We start from the raw sequence: 22,852 nt of genomic DNA on the forward strand, positions 1-22,852 counted from the left end.
TTTTGTTTTTGTTTTTGTTTTTGTTTTTTTCTTGTATTAATTGGGTCCTGGCATTCCCTCCGGGTGGTAGAGATTCTCTTGGGCATTGGGCTTGCCTCTGCTTCCGCGAGCCTTCCGTACTGCGAGGGAATGGATGGCGTTCGGCAGAATCCAAACCTAATGGAGGGGCAGCGGCAGTTTCTCACCACAAAATACAAGCTGCTGGGGAGAGCGGACTTCTCAGCCTGTGTTGACCAGACCCGTAGCCCAGTCCTGGGCTTCCCTCTGCCTCTGTAGACATAAAGGTTTTTCTGAACACCAGCCTCCTACAGTTAATGGATGTGGTGGCGGTGCTTGGCATGGAGGCGTCAGGTGTGATGGAAGGTGCAAAGTTCGCAGCCCCAGCTCCCCTTTCTGTTCCAGCCCAGGGACTTACACCAGACTGCGCTCAGCTCACCTTCCCACTCTCCCACTGAGGTTGCGAGCCCCCAGGCCTCGGCCTTTAACTTCCTCAGCGGATCCCATACACGGCAGAGGGACGAGCAAAGGAACCTGGATGCTGACTTGCGTCGTCTCCAAAGGAACCTACTTCTTGCTGTCCCGAAGCGCAGGTGCCGGAGAAAGGCAGTGAGCTAGGGGCGCTGCCCTTGACGTCGCGGCAGGACAGGGGGTTGGTGGAAAGAGCGCTCCTGGGCTCTCCACGTGAACCTGCAAGCTCCATGCTTACTGCCCAGGTGCCGGCTGGCGGCCGCGTGCGCCCCACTGCAGCAGAGAGCAGCCGCAGCCTCAGCCTCCGCCAGCGCCGCTGCTGGGGCAGAGTCCCGGGGCTGCTGACGCGGTTGGGAGGAGCCTCGCTTTAATGCACCAGCCGCCTCCAGCCTCCTGCAGCAGCGGCGGCGGCAGCAGCGGCAGCAGCAGCAGCAGCAGCTGCGAGTGCGCGCGTGCGGGTGTGCGGGTGAGTGCGCTGGCGCCGGCCGCAGCGCCCTGCCCAGCCCCCGCCTGCCGGAGCCGCCCTCCCGTGGGACCAGCACCCTCATCCCGGCCAGGCAAGCCCGCATCCCGCCCCTGCCATCTCGCCACCGCAGCTCGGGTCTGGAAAGGCACCATTTTGTCGCGGCTGCCTGTTCTCCCAGGGGGAGGAGGGATCTTTTTTGCATTTTGGAGCGGCTGCCAACGAGGGGGACCTGTTGGGCATCTCCCCATCCCCGCTTGCGAGCGCCTCCGGGGCGGGCGGGCGGGCGGGACCAGACCCCTCGGGGCCCGGCGCATCTTGGCACCCGGCGGCAGTGGAGGCAGGCGCAGCAGCATCCTCGCTGGGAATTGGAGCCAGAGTGAGCGCACCGCGCGGGAGGAGCCGCCGCAGCCTCGGAGCACCCGAGTGGAGGAGGTGACAGCTCCACTGCCGGGTTTTTATTTTTTTCTCTCTCCGCCTCCCCCGTCTCCTCCTCAGGCTCGGACCATGGTGCAGTCCCACTGGCTCCCCTGCCCCCCTCTCCTGTGAGACTGGCTGCGGGGAGGGATCATGGATACTTGTCTGCCGGCTTCTGGTCCCCACGCAAGTAAGCCTGCTGTCAATGGAGGAGGACATTGATACCCGCAAAATCAACAACAGTTTCCTGCGCGACCACAGCTATGCGACCGAAGGTAACGCCAGCCCCGCCGCATTCCGCCGCTGGCGCCGGGCGCAAGTTGCGGGTCGCCGAGCTCCACGGGCCGCCGGGCGCGCGGTGGCGGAGACTCCTCCGCGCCCCGGGGCTGGGGCGGGGGCTCGGCTCGCCGGGGCTCGGTCGCCGGGGCGCCCCGCACCCAACCCGGCACGGCGAGGCGAGCCCGGCGTGCAGCAGCAGGTGGACCCGGCGCCCCCCGGGAGTTAAAATGGCCCTCGGGGATCAGGGCTGTTCAGGGTGGGGCTCCCGGCCGGCAAGATGACCCCGGGGAGGCAGATGAACCTTCCTCTAAAATGCTGGCCCGGGTCTTGTGGGGTGGGAGGGCGGAAAGGAAGGGGTAGGGGGCCAGCAGGACCACCCCTCCCTCAGCGGCACGATGCTGTATCCCTCAGTGGCTTCGGGCAGGGCATGGTTTCATTTCCTGCCCATTCATCCCTCCCTCCGGCCAGCCGGGGTACCTGCTCTGACAATCGAAACCCCAAAAGGCCCTTTGCAAAAGGGCAAGCCCCATCTCCCCTTCGAAGTGCATTAGCAAGAAATAAAAAGGTGGCTGGGGAAATCGTGTTCCGGCGGCGAGCGAATGAGGCTGACACGTGGGGAGAGCGACGCGATCCGTGGGGCCTTTAAAAATCACCATTATGAATTCTGCAGCAGTAGTTTCTGCTGAATCAACAGCCAGCAGAGAGCAAGAGGGTTCAGCAAGCTAGGCTTTGCCAAGAGGTGAAATTGTCGTTTCTCTCTCTCCCTCTCTCCTGGCTGGTTCTGACATTAGCCCGAGCGAGCGCTGTGCAGGCAGGAAGGGCAAGCCAGCAGGTGGAACCTCTTTCTGCCTTTTGTGTGTGTGAATAGATTGGAGTGGAGGCGGGTTTTTTTTTTTTTTTTTTCAAATGCCAAAACTTTTGCATTTTTGCTTTCATTTCCTGCGTGTAGGCCCTTATCGTTAGCCACTCATCTGAAGTGTCGCCTTGTCACGTTGTAACATCCATGTGAGAGACTGTGTGTGAAAATGCTTTAGGAAAATGTTGTGAGATATATTTGGAATATTCTTATTGTTGGATGCTAAAATTTCTGTAATATTTAAGCAACTCAAAAGACAACTAGAGCGATGTGATGGGGAGGGAGGAAAAGACCGAATACTCTGGAGGAAATTTTAAAAACACGCACAACCTGAGCATAATGACATCTTCTAGAAACATCACTGGAAGTTTTCAATAGAAGCGATGCCCAGTGCTATTGAAAATAGAGTCTTCATCCATCCTCATTGTTGGAGAGCATCAAGTCCAATGTATCCATGCTGTTAGAGATGGAAGCTAAGAGATGGGTTTAAAGATGTCCCGCCCATGCCCACCCACCGCCACACTGAGCATCCTCCTTAGTGATTCTTCTTATTTGCGTGATGACAATGGGTTGATGAAATGTTTGTCCTCAGTCTTAGAGCTTTGTCACTGACTCAGTGACTGTTGTAGCCTAGGACCGACTGACTCTGCATCTAAGCATGGCATCCAGAAGGGGAGATGGCCTTAGGGCTGTTGGCTTTGCAAAGAACATTTCTTTCTGTTTGTGCCACACACACACACACACACACACACAGAAGGCTGCCAGTGTTTTCTGCTATATTATATTATGCAGGCAAAGGAAAGTTACCAGCTGAGAAGATGGCCAATTGGGAGGCAAGTGAATAAAGACGACATTTCCTATGGCTTTCAGGGCCTTGGAAACCACCTTCCTTGCTGTCTTGGGGCATTTTTGTAAATTCTGATTCTGGGTAGAACAGTCATTACTGAGGCGTGAGTTTATAGTAAGGAGCTCTCTAAAATTCTGGAATGTGAGAATCTCTCGCTCTCTTTATCTTTCTCTCTCTTTCTCTCCTTGATCTCAGTGAAGTAATGGGAAGAATTGAAAAAAGGAACTTAGGTGACATAAATACAAGAAGTTGAGTAGAGCAAGAAGTTCTCTCTGATCTTGACCTGTCCGTTTCAGGGAATGTTCATGCCACTGTGCTGGCCAGAGGCGAAGGAGTCCTTCTTCTCTCAGACACACCTCTGGGACTATTAGTATACCTCAAAAGAGCCCCACCCAAATATTCTTTGTTCAGTTTCTCTCCCCCGGGGGCTTGTCCCCCAAAGTTCTCTTCCCCATATTGAGTTCACCACACTACTGAAGAGTTAGCCTCTGGTTCGTGCTTCAGTCTTCTGGTTCGCTTCTCAGTCTTCTTTCAAATTTCTGTATTTTGCTTCTACCTGCTCAGATATTTCAGGTTCTTTTTTTTTTTTCCATCAAAATCTCCTTTACATTTGTCTCTGAAATTTTCTTCCCTTTGCTGAGATCCTTGCACACTGCAGTAGTCTATTTAAAGCTGTAAGGTTTTTGCTGTGTAGTTAGTGTGAAGGACTCCAAGCTCAATTTGCATTGTAAGTGGTAGCTGCAGGCAAGTTCATCCAGCTAAGAGCAATGCAAATGCTAAAGGACACTTTTGCCTAAGCTTTGCAGGCTTCTGCTCTCTTGCTCTCTCTCTCTCTCTCTCTCTCAAAAAGAATGCATGATGTACATTTATTAAAGACATTTTCTATGACCTCTTGAAAGTTCTGGACTTTAAGTCTGCTGCCCTCGCCTTCCTCTCCCTTTTCCTATCTTTATTCTCTTTGAAAAGTTAACGTGTTGAATGTATGTTCCATGTTCCAAGCACTATGCTGAGCTCGTCATATGTAGCGCTTCACTGTGTCCAAACCTTGCAAAGTGGATGTTGTCATTTTCATTTTCAAATGCAACCGAGGACCAGAGATATTATTAACCTGCCAGGATCATTGATTCAGGGAAAAACTGGTCTTCAAACTCAAGACTGTGTCTGAGGCTCCTGTTCTTCCACTAGGAAATTCTGAACTGCCTCGTTTTTATCAGCTCCTGTTAGGAGAATGACCACAATGATTTCGTCTTTGTGTGTAAGCTGTGTTTCCTCCTGGAGTAAAATTCTTTGCAGCAGTCATTTTAAAGGATATGGAATAACAAAGGAAGAAAGGCATTGGATGGGATTGGATTTACAAAAATAAACCCAGTGCAATAGTTTGATTGGCATTTTCAGATATGGAATTCCAGGTTTTCTAACTAAGAGTTCATCTCTCTGATCTATATGTGGACTTCTTCCTGTATTTTTAGGCTCCTGTGAAAGCCAATTGAAATCTTATCTCCATTACTGCAGTCTGTGGGTTTTCTAGATTAATCTTCCTACTTTCAAATGAGGCCACAGAAAGAATATGCTATAAAGGTGGAGTGTTTTAAAATAACTGCTCTGCTGTCAGCTTCCTTCACTGTAAGGTGGGAATAACAGTAGGACTTACACCACGGGAGAAATGCTTTGATACAGAGAAAGCACTCGGATCAGTGCCCAATACACTTGATCTTAGCCAAAAGGCCGAGAAGCGATGATCAGTGCCTAATACAAAGGGAGTTCTCACTAAAGGCCCTCAATGCATTGCAGCTGATATTATTATTGAACCTGTATTCCAATAGCAAGCCTGTTCTTCCTTGGATTGTGTGTTGGTTTGGGCTGATCTTGAAGGGGAAGACTACTGGAGTCAGAGGGCTGGCCAGTCCCATCTGCCATGGTCTTCCGTTGGCTTATCCACTAACCATTGGTCTTGTCGTTTAGTAATGCTCCTGATTTACTTGCTGGTTATACTCTGGCAGCCAGTAAGTTCCCTCTTTTCCTAGAGGCCTTTAGGAAAGGGGCCTTTTTGCACATATTAAAGGAAGAAGTCCACCACTCCAGATAGCTCCTTCTAACAAGTGATCCCATCTTCAACAAATACTAATTGACTGTGGAGGCCACACACCACGTTCCAGTACAGACATGGTCTTTGTCCTCATGGAGCCTTCAGTGGAGAGGTGGGCATGAAATAAATAATTTTGCTAATAAATATGTAGTTACCAACTGTCATAAGTGATACTCAGGAAAGATGCAGATGCTATGAGACCCTATGTAAGGCAGAAAGGTGGATCTGAGTTTTCTTCAAGATTTGTTTATTTGAAAGGCACAGTAACAGAGAGGGAGAGACAGAGACTAAGAGATCTTCCATCTGTTGGCTCACTCCCCAAATGCCTGCAATAACCAGGGCTGAGCCAGGCCAAAACCAAAAAGCTGGAACTCCATCTGGGTCTCCCATGTGGGTGGCAGGGACTCAATACTTGAGCCATTGTCTGTGCTTTCCAGGTGCACTAGCAGGAAGTTGGATCAGAAAGTAGAGGTGGAACTTGATCTCAGGTACCCTGATACGGGATGTGGACCTCCCAAGTGACAGCTTAACTTATTGTGCTACAGTGCCCTCCCTGGAGGATCCGATTTAGACTGAGGGTTTAGAGGCAGTCTCTCTGGGACCATTTAAGCTGAAAGCTAAAGGGTGAGTTCAGAATTACAAGAGGGACTGGCGTTGTGGCACAGCAAGTTGAGCTGCCACCTGTGACACTGGCATCCCATCTGAGGGCAGATTTGAGTCCTGGCTGCTCCACTTCCAATCCAGCTCCCTGCTAATGTACCTAGGAAAGCAGCAGAAGATGGCCCAAGTGCTTGGGCTCCTGCCATCTCCATGTGGGAGACCCAGTTGGTGTTCCAGGCTCCTAACTTTGGCCTGGCCCGCCCCAGTCATTGTGACTGTTTGAGGAGTGAACCAGTGGATGGAAGATCTCTCTCTATATATTTCTGTCTCTCCCTCTGTCTCTTTGGTTTCTTCCTCTTTCTCTGTAACTCTGCCTTTCAAATAAATAAATCTTAAAAAAATAAAAATAAAAAATAAAACTGGGGGCATTTTAGGCAGAAGGGGCAAAAGGTAAAAGTTCAAAGATATAAAATTGTCTGACAGATGCAAAGAATGGAAAAATAAGTGTGGCAGTAGTGTAAGGAACACAGGAAAGAGTAATGCACATGAAACAGAAATCTACACTTTATTTTGGAACACACTGAAAATAAGAAACATTAGTGCTAGGATAGAAGGATGGATAAATGAATAGAAATATGAGAAAGAAATTATAAAATGTTAATGGCAAAATCAGCACAGTGGATCCATGGAAACTCACTATAAGTGTTTTTTTTTTTTTTTTTCTGTCTGAAAATCCTCATAAAAAATGTTGTTAAAAAAAAGACTGGAGAGGAATTGAGGGAGCAGATCACGTTGAACCTTGTTGTCCAAAGGAGTTTGGAGTATATCCAAAGATAGATCGAAACCCATTAAAGGATTTTGATTGGGGGGAAATATGATCAGGTTTTTTTTTTTTTTTTTTTTTTTTTTTTTCAAAATCTCAGGCTGCCTGCTTTGTAGGGTAAGGTCAAAGGACTAACGCACAAATAGGAGTGGAAGCTGGGAAGTCATTTGGAGGCCATAGCTGTACTCGAGGCTGGTGGAGAGAAGCTGATGAATGTGAGATACATTTTACAGAAAATGCACTGGACTTGCTTGCTGCGATGTACTTGGTGCAGACGGGAAGGACAGTTTCCAGAAGTTTAACCTGGGAATGGATGCACGGTGAAGATTATCACAGAAATAGGAAATAGACTGTGGACACTAAGTAGCCTGAGAGGCATGTGGGGCATCTAGTTCCCTGGTGATAATCTCAAGTAGGAAATGGAGATCTATGTCTTCTGGACTTAGAGGAATAAACATGGGACAGCACCAACAGATCAAAGATATTTAAACTCATCAGAATAGATGAAGTGTCTGAGAGCAGGGCAGTCCAGGGCAGGACATGAGGCAATGAGCGAGAAATCGCAAGGAAACTGATCTTGGCTTGGGATAAAGGAATTATAGCAAAAAGTGCCTTGCAGTTGGCACAGGGGTTTCGGTAAGCGTCATTAACCACGCACTGAACTTATTTGAGTAATATTATAGTCCATTTATCATCTAGGCTGTAGAATAAGAGGAGTCCAGTGTCAGGTGAGTTGAGTTTACAGAATCTCCCAACTTGAGATCTGGGTGATCTAGGAACTGCTGGAGCTGCTTGGAGCCACTAGAATAAAAGTGAGGAAGGAAAGGTCCTGAGAGTGCCCCCCCCCCACCCCCGCCCCATCCATTTAAGTTTAAGAAAGAGACACTGTGATGAATAAAGCAAAGGTGGGTGTGGAGAAAATGGCTTTGATCTGAAGCCCCTGCTGCAAAGGCATTGGGAAAAATAAAAGGAGGTCGTGTCACATAATGGAGAGCTGCCTCTGGTACCCTAAGTTGCTTTGGTATTTGTATGCAAATGCAGGCCAGGAATGGTATTTCCCATGCATATGGATGAATGTTTGCACTCTTTGCTGTGCACAGAAAAACCCGCCAAGAAAGGTGGAAAGAAGCTGCCTTAGACTATGGTAAACGACCTTTCTGGGGATGGGAAATGTTCTGCAACTAAACATAATAACCAGAGTGCATTGAAAATCACTGGCAAGTATTCACGATTAGCATCCAGGTCTCTAGGGGCAATCCCAAGCCCTTTCTGAGTGCTGGTCAGAAACGTAGCGATGAACCTGGGGTGAATAATATTAGGTCGGTCCTGTCAAACTATTGGTAGTGCCCGATGAAAAGAGCACAGCCATAGATTGACATTCCTAGACTCTGGCATTTGCATTTAAGAAGAAACTAAGGGTCCAATGGAGTCCTGTAGCTGAGAGAAGTCAGGTGTGAGGAGGATGTGTGTGTGCCAGGTGCCTCCCTAGCTGGTGCTCCAGCATTAACTCATTTCTCCAGCAACCCTGAGAAACTGGTTGCATTTGCCCCACTTTTCAAAATAAGAATTTGTTACATTCAGAGAACCAAAAAAGTGTGTTTAGCAAACATACTTGTGCTTCGCAAACAAGTATGGCCGTGCCAGTGGCATAACCCTACTACAGTGCATGCCTGCCTGCACGCTAGGTGGCTGCTCTTTGCCCAGCTGGGCTGCCTCTTGTCAGAGTCTTTTAGAGGGGGATGCGGGTTCTGTTCACCTTCCAGGAACAGCCTCATGCAGTGCGGCCTACCGCCTGGCTCTATCTGTCCCCAGCGCAGCAGTACAGATCTCTCTCTGCCTTCCCCATCGTCCCACGAGGAGTGAGCCTGAACTCCCCTGCACGTTACCCTGGTAGATTTATTCTGCTGGATAGTAAGAAAGTATTTGTGCATTTGAGCAATCCAGATGTGAGAAACAGCTGGGTTTTGTTGTTGTTGTTGTTGTTGTTGTGTTTTGGTCTTCCCCCTGTTCCTCACCCTCAGCCTAGAACATCGACAATGCGGTTCCCAGGCTGAACTGAGACGGTCCCAGGGGGCCAACTAGATAGATACCCGCTCTCTGGGGTGTCTCTGACACCGGCCTGGACCACAGCCAAAGGAGTTGGACAGAAGCAGCGGCTCTGGGATGGCAAATGACACCTTGCATATAAATGGGGAGCCACCTGAGGCCTCACTTGGGGCAGAATGGCTCTCCAGCCCACTCCCCCTCATGGCCCGCTTTATAAAACATGAGTTTGTGTTCACCTAACTTGTCCTCTTCAGTACTGCATTTCCTCCTTTGTCCTTCCAGTAGAACACTAGATTCAGGCTGAATGGCAGTTCTGATGTAACTATTCAACTGAAGGCACAGGTTCTTTGTACAAGGCCAGGCGGAGTTTACTCATACGTAACCCAGGAGCCCTTGCATTCTTAGGCTCCAAGTTCACTATGGAAAGAGTTGGAATTGATAATAGGATACACATGTGTGAAAGCCATGGAAACTTGGTATTCACTGGTTTGGTGTCTTGGGAGAAAGGGTCATTGTGGGTAATAGGTAAGGGAGTGTATTTAACAGGTAAGGCAGTCGGTCTCAATTCTGTGCTTTAGAAGAAAAAACTTGATTACCTTCAGCAAATATTAAAAAAAAAAAAATAGGCCGGTGCCGTGGCTTAACAGGCTAATCCTCCGCCTTGCGGCACCGGCACACTGGGTTCTAGTCCTGGTTGGGGCTCCGGATTCTATCCCGGTTGCCCCTCTTCCAGGCCAGCTCTCTGCTGTGGCCCGAGAGTGCAGTGGAGGATGGCCCAAGTGCTTGGGCCCTGTACCCGCATGGGAGACCAGGAGAAGCACCTGGCTCCTGGCTTCGGATCAGCGAGATGCGCTGGCTGCGGCGGCCAATGGAGGGTGAACCAACGGCAAAAAGGAAGACCTTTGTCTCTCTCTCTCACTATCCACTCTGCCTGTCAAAAATAAAAAAAATAAGAAAATAAATAAATAAAAAAAATAAAAAATAAAGCCTTGTGAATAAGAAGCAAAATGATGTGCAGAGAGGTCTAAAGGGCACCTGGGGATAGATTTTCATCTGCGAAAGGCGGGTCAGCCAGGTGGAGTGCACCAAGGAGTACCTAGCTGTGAGAGGATGTGTTCCAGGTATACGGGCCTTTAGTTGGGTGTATTGGTCAGCTCAGGCCGGGTAACAAAATACTGCAGAGGTTGTGGCTTAAACAATACAAATGTGTTTTTTCAATACAATTCTGGAGGCAGGAAGCGTACGATCAAGGTGCCAGTAGGGTTGGTTTCTGATGAGGCCTGTCTTCCTGGCTTGCAGTATTTGCCTTCTTGCTATGTCCTTGAATGGCCTTTCTTCTGAGTGGAAGAGAGAGGCGGTGGGCTGGGAGAGAGGAGCAGAGAGATCTCTGGCATTTCTGTAGCTTCTTTGGAAGGTCACTCATTCTTTAATGTTCCACCCTTCTGACTTCATATAAGCTTAAATATCCTCCCTGAAGGTAATTAAGTCCAGTCACATTGGAAATCAGAGCTTCAGTGTACGATTAGGAGGGAGACAATGTGGTCTATGACCCTGGAGAACTAACTGCTTCCTCCAACAAGCATTGCTGTTATGCTGCTCTGAATCTCTGTTCATGAACCTGAAGTGGTCACAGAATGGTGGCCACTTTCTCCACGTAGTGCAGGGGGTAAGCTCTGTGTCCCCCTGCAGATTCCCAGCCATGCAGAGTGAAAAAGCTGCAACTAGCTAGAGTAGGAAAAACTGCAACAAGACACATGTTCCTTGCAGGTGGTCTAGGACAGAACTTGGGTCCTTGTGTACAAAATGTTACCAGGAAGGGTCTTCTAGCGTGGAGAGCTGGACAAGAAACTCAGCCAGATTACCTTGCCCATGTAACTTTGCAGAAGTCAGGCTAGGGTCAGTGACAACAGCCTGAAAGGTCTGAGGTTCACACCAGTTGTAATATTGATATATATATATATATATCAATTGATATATTGATATATTATTGATATATATATATATAATATATATGTTGATATATATGTATATATACACACACATACATACATATTGCCCTCTGCCTTTACATCTTTAGTTATGATGCAAATAATATACCAATGCTTTCTTACTTGGCAGGATTCAAGCATTCTAGAGGTAGAGAAAGCAAAGCACGAATCGCCCTCCATCACAGGCCCACCTCTCTTCCTTACCCGCGGGTCACAGTTCTCGGTAGTGGGGGGTGTACATCCTCAGACATGTCTGTGTTAGCATTGTCCTACCCTTGAACATTGGTGTGCCAGGTATGTCACTGGGGGAGGGGCGTTAGTAATTGAAGTCGCACTGTGTTTTTTCTGGCTCTCAATGCTGTGTCTCCAAGAGCTTTCCATGTCAGAACACCTGCCCCAAGGACCATCCCTTATCTTCTCAAAGGACAACCCCAGCCTGGGTGGGGACAGCTCTCCTTCCTGGGGTTGCCTGCACTCCCAGCTGAGTGTGTCTGTTTGCCTTTAAAGCCCTCCAGCTTTCTGCTCACCTCTGTCCAACATCTCTCTGTGGTATTGCTACACAGGGGATGCCAAGAACCTGGCCTGTGTCTGCCTGTGGGGCTTGCTGAGCCCAGTCCACAATCCTGAGCCCCACAACAGGAACACTCAGGCCCGCCCTGTGCTTCTTAATGGCTGCACAGTGTTCCGTGGAATGACGATCCCACAGTTTAGTCTGTAGTTGTCTTGTGAATCCATAGAAAATGGTTTCCAGCATTTACTCACATATTATGTAAGATGCTCTGGTGACTACCCATGTGCAGATGTTTTTGTTGAAATGTTCCCTTTTCTGATTTTATCACTTTCAAAAATGAAATGCCAGTACCCATTTCTTAGCTGAGGGGCAAGAAAAAAATATCTAGTCCTCTATTTTTCTCTCTGTAAGCTTGGATCTATCATATGTTACTGAGAATCTGAATTTGCTAATGTAGACATTGAGGATATCTGGTATACCTCTTTATAGATGCATAGTCCTGTGTCTTCCACAACTACGTGGATCTGAGTGTTAAAGACTCGTGATTGTTGGCAGCTATGGAGGGCTTTCTGTGTGTCGGGGACAGGCGTTAGCCTTTCAACTATTTTTCACATGTAATCCCCACACTTCTATAGGTTGATACTATTCTTATCCCCTTTGAATGAAAACTTGAAGCAGAATGAGATTATTATTTGTCCAAGGTTACGCAACAGTAGGTAGAACAGAAGTCACGTTCAGGTCAGTCCAATTCGAAACCTCGCATTCTTAAATACTGCCATGGATTATCTCATGTAGCATGAGAATACACCTGCTCAAACAAAAGTCATAATGTGGGCACAGAAGAAAGGTGTTCATTTTTCTGAAGAAATACTCTTGAAGCAGTCACGACAAAGGGCCTGATTTTTATCAAGAATTTGAAAATAAACTGAGGGAGAATTGAAGGGCAACGCAGTATGGTAAGTGGTGGTGGGGAATGCACGGCCGAGGCTGTCCAGTGCTGGGTAGGCTTCCAGGGCAGCCAGCACAGCTGGTCAGTTCTGCTGGGCTTCAGGCTCCTAATCTTCTATCAGGAGGTTGAAGGCGGGGGGAGGGGAATCGTGCTCTTGGCGGATGTCTCGGGCTCCGTGTTTCTGTGATGCATTGTGTCTTTAAATGTGATCATCCAGGTCTCTTTGGTATGTTCTGGACTGTGCTCAGGGATAGGCTTGAAATGGTCCCCGAACCCCAGATCTGGCTGTGCCTACTGGTGGGTCTGATCACTGTCCTGGCAAGAAAGCTCTGGTGCAGCCAAGAGGTGGAGCCAGAAAGGGAACCATTTCTTTGGCAAAAGCCGCTGCAGATGGAGGAGCCAGTCTGTCTGGGCAGCCCATGGCTTTGAGAGGAGCCGTTTGGCAAAGTTATTGGCAGGAGCTGCCTTGCAGCATGAATACTGGAGACAGTCCTGGGCTGGAGTGAATCCGGCTGCAGCAAAGGTGGCTGGTGGAACAAATAACCATCTGGTGAGCAGAGCGCTGCTCATCTTGCTGCATGACAGGGGAGAGCAAGTGCCAAGTGGTGAGGCTAAGCTCTCATAGCCATGATCTGCCAGGCACAGCAGGAGTTCCTCCCCGCTGCAATGTGCTCTGTGGGGGGGGGGGGGGAGCTTATACACGCCCCAGGAACCAGAAAGGCCCCCATGTCTTCCACTGTTACTAGCTAGGAAAGGAAACTCACTTATTCACAACGAAAATCGCTAGTGCCTGCTGCTCTGCAGGATGCACTGGGGCACATGATGAGTGGCAAGACTGCATCCTTGTTCTTGAGCATCTTCCCATGTACTGGGACAAGGGATACTCTGTCATTCTCAAAACGGAATTCGCCATATAAACCAGGTCGGGTTGAGATGACCTGTGTTTGCCTCTCCATTCTCACAAGGTGGCTGAGGAGGTGCAATCAGAACCCCCACCCCTGCCCTGGCTCTAGAGCTCTGGCAATAGTAGGTCTGTGGCCATGGACAAGTCCCATGCTTCTGCTGAATGTCTGCTTACCTAGAACATGGTATTGCTTATATATGCGAATCAACTAAATCAAAATCATCACTCTCTCACACTATGCATTTGGGACCAGTAGTTGATTTTAAAAATTAAGGCGAGGAATCGTCAAAAGCGACATAGCTAGCTTAAATAGCATTCACTGATTTCAACAAAGCCTCATGAAGAATCTTCGAACATGGATCTGCTAGTTGGAGGGTTGTAGTATTTTTCTTGCACAAACTATACAAAATTGACAAAGACTATGCCAAATTTTATTTTCTTAAGGTTGCAGGAGAACATAAACAGCTCATATGCAGTTTTGTCTCCTGTATATTTAATTTGATGTTTTTTTTCAAGTCTTTTGAAAGCTTTCAACATTCTTTTCAGATGGAACAATTAATCTCTTTCTTTTCATACCATTCTTTTCATAACCTTGCATGATATTTAATTAAATAAAGGGTATAAACAGCATCAATTTGGGAACAAATAGAACCAACTCATTAAACATGCAACTCAACCAGAAGAAGCAAAAATGTGCCTAGATACCAGAAATTGTCTTAGTAAATTGGCTGAGTATTTATAAAGCATGTTATCGATCCACTGTACAAAGGGGATGGAAAGCAATTTTTGTCTAGTGAGTCAGTTTAGAAGTGTATTAAAAGATCACCTGCTATAATTATGGGAAGGAAGAAGAGTCACTATACACTGAACACTTGCAATGTAATAAGAATTGGGTTAAATACTCTGATGTGCTCTATGTGACGTAGTATACAGTGTGTGTGTGTGTGTGTGTGTAAGTACAAAATGAGGAGATTAATACCAAATTTTCATTCTGTTAGGTTTTGCTTAGGGCAATAAGGGATCCAAAATATAGGTCCAAGAGCCTTTTTTTTTCCCCTAACAAAAAAAAGTGTACTAGATCTAATTTGATCTTAAAATCTACATTTTGTGTCAGACATATCTGCATGCAATTCCTGCCTCCGCTGACTAACACTGGGCAGATTAAACAAATTCTCTAAGCCTCATTTTCCTTATCAGTAAAGTGGCAATCCATTTGTCATCCTATTCCCTGAATAAATGTATATTGAATGCAATGTGTCACACACTGTACTAGAAGATGGATAGACAGTGGTGAAGAAGACCACAAATCCCACCCAATTCAGCTTTGCTCAGACATAGTTGTTTAAAATTTTTTTTTATTTGAGAGGCAGGAGACAGAGAGGCAGAGAGACAGAAGTAGGCAGAGCGGGAGAGAAATATGAGTGAGAATGAACTCATCCATTGGTTCACTTCCAAAATGCCCAAAATATCCAGGGCTGGGCTGGGCTGCAGAGGAGCCAGGAAGTCAGCCCACATCTCCTGTGTGGGTGACAGGAAGCCATGTATTTGTGTTATCACCAACTGCCTCCTAGGGTCTACAGCAGCAGGAAGGTAGAGTTAGGAGCCAGGGCTAATAATCAAACTCAGACACTCTGATGTTGGATGCATGTTCTAAAGTGGCATCCTAATTGCTAGGCTGAACCCCTGCCCTAACTGTACGTGCTTCTGAGAATAGTCCTAAGGATTTAATTTTATATTTACTATACACACACATACACACACATACATACATATACAATGTATAGGAAGGGTCTTCAAAAAGTTCTAGGAAAATGTGTATTATGAAGAAAACTATATGATGGATTTCAAAACATTTTGTATCAAAGTAAAATTATCTTTTAATACCAATTTTCAACAAATATTTTAAGGAGCCTTTATATAGAGAGGTTCTAGAACATGGGGCAGTACACTTTTCCTGAAAAGGACTGGGTAGCAAACATTTTAGGTTTTGCTGACCACATAGTCTCTTTCCCCACTGCTTGATTCTTCCAGTGAAATACGACATAGCTGTGTTCTAGTGAGACTTGGTTTATAAAGCCAAGCGGTGGCCTGTGGAACAGAGTTTGGTGTCCGATTTCTAAAAAAGTATTAGGAACCCAGTGGAAGTTCACACAATGTTGCACTTGCAGTGGAATGGCTGCCGCAAGTGCTGGAGGGGAGTTAACTGTCCATCGCAGGTTTAGTGAGAGGAGGAAGGGGTGGGGGCCGGTGATACTGACAGGTGGAGAGGAACAGCCAAGACTTTCCAGACTAGAGAAGGGAGTCTTGTGTGGTAGTGGGAGGCAACATAAGCAAGGAAAATAGTTTGTTGCTCGAGCTAATGAGTCGGAGATTAGAAATGTACAAAGATATTTAATGATAGGCTACCCACCCATAGGCAGACCCTTTCACAATTGACACTTAATAGTCATTTAAAAATATTTATTATATATTAGATATGGCAAGTACAAAAGCTAGGTGTGCTGTAACGATTTAAAAATCAGATACAGTTTGCATTCACTTAGGAAGATACATACCAAAGAAACTCAACCACAGGAATCTAAGTATAAATCTTGTTAAATAAATGTAGGAAAAGGTGCTATAAGATAATAAAATACATGCTCCCTGATGAAAATTCTGATTTTAAAAGTCTAAAAACGAAAAAAAATCACCTCTAGCTCCAGACATAATCATTGTAAACAGGTTTTTTTTTTCTTTTTTAAAGAAATTATTATGGTTTTCTTTATCTGAAAGGTTAAGAGAGAAAGAGAAAGAAAAGTGAATGGATAAATGCTAGAATTTTATATAAAATGGTATTATGTTTAGGGTTTGTTTTGGCCCCAAACTTGTATTGTGAGCATTTTTCTCACAATCTTCATCCTGTAGTTGAGCCATAATTTTACCAGTCAGCCTAATGCTGGAAGTTTATATTATTTCCCATATTTCTTGTAATAATTGTGTGACAAATAATGGCATGACTCTAAGTCATGTCTTCTGGTTTTTTTTTAAAGATATATTTATTTATTTGAAACTCAGAGTTACACAGAGAGAGAAAGAGAGGCAGAGAGAGAAAGAGAGAGAGAGAGAGAGAGAGAGGTCTTCCATCCGCTGGGTCACTCTCCAGTTGGCCAAAACAGCCAGAGCTGTGCCAATCTGAAGCCAGGAACCAGGAGCTTCTTCTGGGTCTCCTATGTGGGTGCAGGGGCCTAAGGACTTATACCATCTTCTACTGCTTTCCCAAGCCATAGCGGAGAGCTGGATTGGAAGTGGAGCAGCCGGGACTCGAACTGGCACCCATATGGGATGCTGGCACTGCAGGCAGCGGCTTTACCCACTACGCCACAGCGCCGGCCCCTTCTGTTATTGTTAAGAACAACCTTCTAAAGGCAGCATTGCTTGGTTCAGTGTTAGAAACAGGGGCAAGCAATGGGTTAAGCCACCATCTAGGAGGACTGCATACCAGATCAGAGTACCAGCGCAGGTTTGGTTTGCTCTGCTTTCTGTCCACCTTCCTGGTAACACATCCTGGAAAGCAGCAGATACCAGCTAAAGTACTTGAGCCCCTGCTACCCACGTAGAAGATCTGAATGGAGTTCTAGGCTCCTGGTTTCAGGCTAGCCCAGCCCTGCCCGTTTTGGGCATATGGAGAGTGAACCAGTGGAGAATGGAAGATATTCTCTCTGTGTCTCTTTCTGTCTCTCTGCCTTTAAACTAGATAAAAATATAAGGTATCTTAAAAATGGTGCAAACAAGTCTCTGGATGGTAGTAATAGATTAGCTACTAAAACTATTGTGCCAAAGAATACCTTTGTAATTGTTGCGGCCCTTTCCCATCTTTGTCCTTCCATATTTCACCTCCTCATATTGTCACAGATGGTCATGGGGTTTGATTCCCCCCAGGTGACTTATATGGGGTGAAGATCGGAGAAAATTGCATGATGATATATGTCACCATTGGCTCTTCACTTGCTCCCATTGTCCTTGCCATCCCCAGAGTTCTGGGCACTGTCACCCTTGCAGGAGAGGCAGCCCCATTCTCAGTCTGTGCCACTGGGTCTCTGGGTGAGTAGCTTGTTCCCTGAGACGCCGCTGCCCACTTATATTAAATAAAATTACTTTCATGGTTCCAGGGCATATTTGTAGATGAGTATGTGGAACCTGGTGACCTAGAAGTGATAATTGCCTTCCAACTGGTAAGTAGGTAACTTCAAATGATTGACCCAATGTGACAGCCAGGGCAGGTGTTTAATGAGGTAGCCTCTGACTTGTTTTTTTAATACTACATGTAGTTGAATGCAACTTGAAGCCAGGCAAATCCGAGAACACTGGGCTATAATGATCATCGACTTGAGATTTTCGGATTACTTTTCTCCAAAAATTGTCATAATAATTTAATTAAATGAACAATTTAATTAAAAGTGCAAATCATACCAATTTTCAGTGGGGTTATAGTTTTAGTATTACCCCCAACTTCCAAGGGCGTTGATTAGCTTTATTTCGGCAATACAGTGAGGAGTCAGTTTGAAACCCCAATGTGTTCGGCCTGAGTATTTGGAACATTTCTCCCTCCTGAAGTATCCTGATGTCTTAAAGAAGAGTACTAAGCTCCTCAGAACATTTTTGGTTAATTTAAGACTTTTGTTAAGTATTAAAAATATACATCCGACATGGCTATATGTTCAGTACATAAAGCTAGAAGGAATGATGAATGCACAGATGGAAGGAAGGGAGGGAGGGAGGGAAGATGGAGGAAGTGTAGGTGAATGCATCGATGGACAGTTGAATGGATGAATATTTGTGTTGCTTAGTAGGTGACCAGTTGCCTCTCTACTAAACGTGTTAAGTATTTTCTAGAAAGACCAAGTTTCGGTGGCAATTTGAGGGTGTGATAATACAATCTACCTTTCATCCCCTTCCTTTCCAGCCTCAGAGACAAGGTTAGGGGAGATGGGGTGCAAGAGTATTGATTAGGATTGCATAGTTCCATGTGGACAGAGAGAGGAGCTGATCTTGGACCCTAAGCTAACAGAAGAGATTGGGACAGCTCATTGCAGACTGACATCTCTTTAAAGACTAAACTGTAATCCCTTTTCCCACTCATTCTAGTTCTGTAGGATTATTGTAGGATCAGTCTGGGTGAAACGGACATACTGTGTTTTAGAAGTCAGAATCCTCTGGTCACCTAATAGAACATAAGAGGGTACATTGCATTTGTGAACAAGGTGTGTTTCCTTGGGGGTCAGAGATCAGAAATGTGCTGTAGGGTCACCAGGACCCAGAGGACCGTGTGCTATGGTGAAAATGCTGTAGCACTCTGGTTATCATGTTGTGTTTCTGCTGCCAACGTGCCTGCTCGGTCCCCAAGCTTCCTCAGCACAATTTGAGATAGAAATTTTCCGATTACAATTTTTCCTATAAGTCTTAAAAACTTGGATTAGAGCCCATTATGCAAGCCAGGTTTTTTTTTTTTTTTTTCCTTTCCAGTTGATAGATAAATGGGTCACCTTTGAGTCACTCATGGATGGCCTTGATCTAAACACTGGTACATGCTGGGAAGGCAAAAAAAAATTTTTTTTGTTATTTTGTTTGCCCCTTTAAGCAGATTAGTGTGTTCCCAACTGTCTGCCTTGCCTAGAATCCTGCGTGTTCTCTCTTCTCCTGAGCCCCTCCTAATGATCAAGGTGCTTTGTCCTGGCTCTCCGCTGTCCCAGCCATCCCTGCTTCTCTGCCTCTCCATGTGCTGCTTCCTCTTCCTGCTACCAGCCAGGCGTGTTTCCAATTCACATTTTTCCAGGAAGTTTTTCCTGACTTCCTCAAGGTCTCACCATAACAATCCGAAGAGGTGTCAGTATTATCCCCACCTCACAACGTGAACACTGAGGTTCAAGTTCAGCCAGACAGAGGCAGATCCTATATATCCACTTCCTGGCAAGACAGACACTCTTGGAAGGGACTGACTTCTGCTTTGTCTGTTTAGTTTACCCTATAGAAAACAGTGCAGGTCTTGGCACGTGGGTGCTTAGTACATGGTTTTTTTAACTTGATGTCAGCGTGAGGGTAGATCAGTAACTTCTCTGTAGTTAGGACAGTGATCAGTTACAGATTCTTTACTTGGCAGTTTAAATGTATAGATTTTTCTTACCATATGAGAGCCAGGTTCTCCTACCCCACTAAAGTTCAAAGATATAGAGAAGTCCAAAGATGGGCTCTTTGACTTTGGCCATTACTTGAAGACTGTACCAGCTAGTAGAGAGCATAATCTATTATTTGTTCTTTCATCTATTTGTTGTATGTGTTTGTTCATTCTACACATTCACCATTCAATCAAGTATTCATTGAGCAACTGAAACCTCATTCATATCATATCAGTTGGTATATGATGATATCAATAAGAAAACATTTATAAAAGGCCATTAATATTGGCTATGAGAGGGAGGAATGAAGCACAAAAGTGTATTTTAAAGAAAATTAAAGGTAAAATTTATAATGAAAATTATGAGAGATTTCAAAAGGCTCTTGGAAAGTAGAATTAAAAAATGATTTTACTTTGGTGCAAAAAATTCTAAATAGATGTGGTATTTTCATAATGTGTGTTTTTCCTTGAACTTTTTGAAGACTCCTCAGATAGTATTGTTCCCGGTATATAAATATGTGTTTACATAAAGAGTTCCACGAAAAGGATGGCTAACAAAATGCTAGCTATCTGGGATGATGGAATTTTATGACAATTTATATATAAGCATCATTTACATAATAAAAACAATAAAGCTATCACTGTGAAAGTTCATGAAACGTCTGCTTTGTGCAAAGAACAAAGTCTTGGAAATCAGTGTAGAAACTGTTCACTGGAGTTTTTCCTTTCACTTTGAAAATCAGTTTGAACCCTGGAAGAGTAGTGAAAACTGGACATTAGTGACTGTCACATTCTACAGCAAGAATCTCTTGCAAATTGTCTTACCTGAAGGTTTGAATGAAAGAGCTTTGGTGGTGGGCTCGGCCTTAGGTTCAGAGCCCCTTTACCTCTTGTGTCTTGGCTGAAACAAGAAAGGTAAGGGGAAATCTCTGACCTCAATCACTCTTTTCATAAGGGGGCTGGGCAAGGGTTTGGGGGAGTTGGTGACAATCACTGGCAACAATGGAATACTCATCTCAAAAAAAAAAAAATGTCCTAGAGCCAGTGGGTCAGAGCCGGTCCCTGTGCATATGAAAGATCTCACAGTCTGTGTTTATTGACACAGAAGGTGGTTTTAATTACCCTGCAGGAATTTCTGGCTTGTTTTGCCAAAGCTAGTCTTAAAATGTTTAATCAGTGGATTAGTGACAAGCAGACCTAGTGGAGGAGTCCGCACACAGAGGCAGCTGGTCACGTGCATGTATTGTAATGTGCCTGTTCCTGACAGCGCTTGGGTACATTTTATCAAAGAAACAGAGAGAAGAAAATACCACCATGCACTTATGAGATGACCTTGGCCTTAGAAAGTGGCATTTGTTTTATGTCTGAAAAGTCTTGGTTTGCTTCTTCCGTTTCCGAAGCCAAACATGTCACCTCTTTTTGGCGTATTGAAAAGTAAACTTTGTAAGATGGTCTATAGAGTTTGCGTGAATCTAGCAATTAATGTAGCAATCAGTTTGTTAGCCTCACAGCTAGTGACTTGAAAGAATAAATTCGGTTTCCCAAATATAGGCCCAAGGAAAATTTATAGAGTAGCACGATCTTTGCTTTAGTTTTACCTATCTATGTTGACCTACAAAGTATTTTAAGAACCAAGATAGGAAAGTGGTGTGGTGTCACATCACAAAGCCATTTTAATCTCTCCGATAACTTTAAAAGAAACCATAGTCTAAGGCAAATATAAAATCACTAAAGAAATTGTTTCTTTGATTTTTAAGTATTCACTCTTGAATGTCTTGGTTGATTCCCTCTAAGGTGATGTAAAAGCAGTTAACATTGCTAAGTGCATTTTCCGCATCTCTCCAAGGTGAACTCCAGGTGAAATTTCTTTTTTCTCCCTACATCAAAATTTTCTTTACGCAACCTCCTTTCACTGCTGTCCTGGTCTGCATACAGGCCGCCTTCCACTCCAATGTAGACAAGCGGGAGAGAGTAGGTTGGCATCTTGAAATTTGAATAGGAACCCAAAGATGTCCGTGGTGAAATTCACTGAGCCCTCCACGTTAGCTACTCAGAGTGTCTGTGTCCTGTTCCTTGCCCTAGTCGGTTGGCAGTATTCCTGGTTGCTTTTCCAGAAGGGGTTCTCAGGTTATTTCATACTGACACCAACAGATATCAGGGTTTTTCAAACTTACAGGGAAGTAAGGCCATTGGAGATGAATCCCTTGTAACCATCAAAACAACTAAACAAATAGTTCCTCAGATGCCGAACTGCAGAATTCTTCCAAAATTAAAGAAATCGCCCCCTCCTACCTTCGAAACTAGTCTGTCAGTAAACCAACTTGGCTGAATAGGTGGATACGTAACAGAATGACGGGCAAATTTTAGCCAAGGCAGGTGCACCTAAGATGTTATTGCCATCTTATGAAGGGGGTTTATATTGCTGCAAAGTATTTTCACAACTCTCATCTGCAATCCATAACATAAATAAGATTTTTTTTCTCATTTCTTCATTGAGGAAACTGAGTTCCAAAGGAGTTCATCAGCTTCCCTATGACCACAGATCAAGTTTGTGGTGGAGACGACTGAGGCTCAGAGACTGGTACCCGAAACAGACATGACACTAGAACAGGAAATGTACCACCTTCCTCTGCCCTGCTATCTAGATGAAATCTCATAGCACTTACTCGTGGGGAGGGGGATTCCTCCTGCCGGGCATGGGCCGCCTACATTCCATGGTTCTACAGGTGCAGACACTTGACATGCATTAGCCCTTTGATGGTTGGGTATGGGTATGGACTATGTCTCATTGTAAGGGCATTCAGTGTTACTCTTGCCAAATGCAGGAATCTTTGAGCCATTTTCCTGGCCAGTGGTACAAGCCTCAAAGAGCTAGGGTTTGGTGATTACAAAGACACAGAAGAACCAGTGGATTTCATTCTATTTCATGACTGCTGACTTTACCCAAATAGCTCACTCACAAGGATTTGCCATGCAGTACAATGAGAAAAAAGTTATTCCCAGCTCTGGATACTGGGGGCATTTAGGAAATGAGCCAGTAGATATAGGATGGATCTCTTTCCCTTCTTTCTTTCTTTCTCCCTCTCTCTCTCTCCCTTTTCAAATAAATAAATAACTTTAAAAGTATTTTTAAATACGTAGTAATTGCTAAATAATGTTGGGCTATATTTTCATTAAAATATGTACAGTTATTTACATGCCTCAAAATATGCTATCCTGTCAAAAAACAGTTGTTTTGACCTGACTACAAACGGAGTCTCCATAAGTTAACACTCCAGCATGAATCTTTGATCCAGTATCAGTTCTGGCTGGGAGTGATTTGATCTGTTTTCAATAATAAATATCCCTTGGGTTGGAATTTTGTGAGTCTAAACCAACTCTTGCCCTTTTCTGAATATAAAATAAAGCACTGATGAAAGTACAATCCATTATCTACTTTGTGCACCATCAGTCGGATAGTTTTT

At 45.2% G+C, this 22,852-nt stretch overlaps 1 protein-coding gene across 2 annotated transcripts in view; it reads left to right on the plus strand.

The window, feature by feature from the left end:
• Positions 1-872: 872 nt before the first annotated feature.
• Positions 873-22,852, plus strand: part of PPP2R2B (protein phosphatase 2 regulatory subunit Bbeta) — a 298,479-nt gene continuing 276,499 nt past the window's right edge. The window contains exons 1-2 of one of the 2 annotated variants that reach the window (XM_062189731.1): positions 873-934; positions 1,430-1,623. In XM_062189731.1, the coding sequence (XP_062045715.1) occupies positions 1,554-1,623 (70 nt within the window). In that variant the 5' untranslated portion in view covers positions 873-934; positions 1,430-1,553. Of the gene's footprint in view, positions 1,026-1,429; positions 1,624-22,852 lie in introns of both variants that reach the window. The other variant, XM_062189730.1, reaches the window with a different exon arrangement.

The sequence above is a fragment of the Lepus europaeus genome, chromosome 4 (genome assembly GCF_033115175.1).
Source record: "Lepus europaeus isolate LE1 chromosome 4, mLepTim1.pri, whole genome shotgun sequence".
NCBI classification, from domain to species: domain Eukaryota; kingdom Metazoa; phylum Chordata; class Mammalia; order Lagomorpha; family Leporidae; genus Lepus; species Lepus europaeus.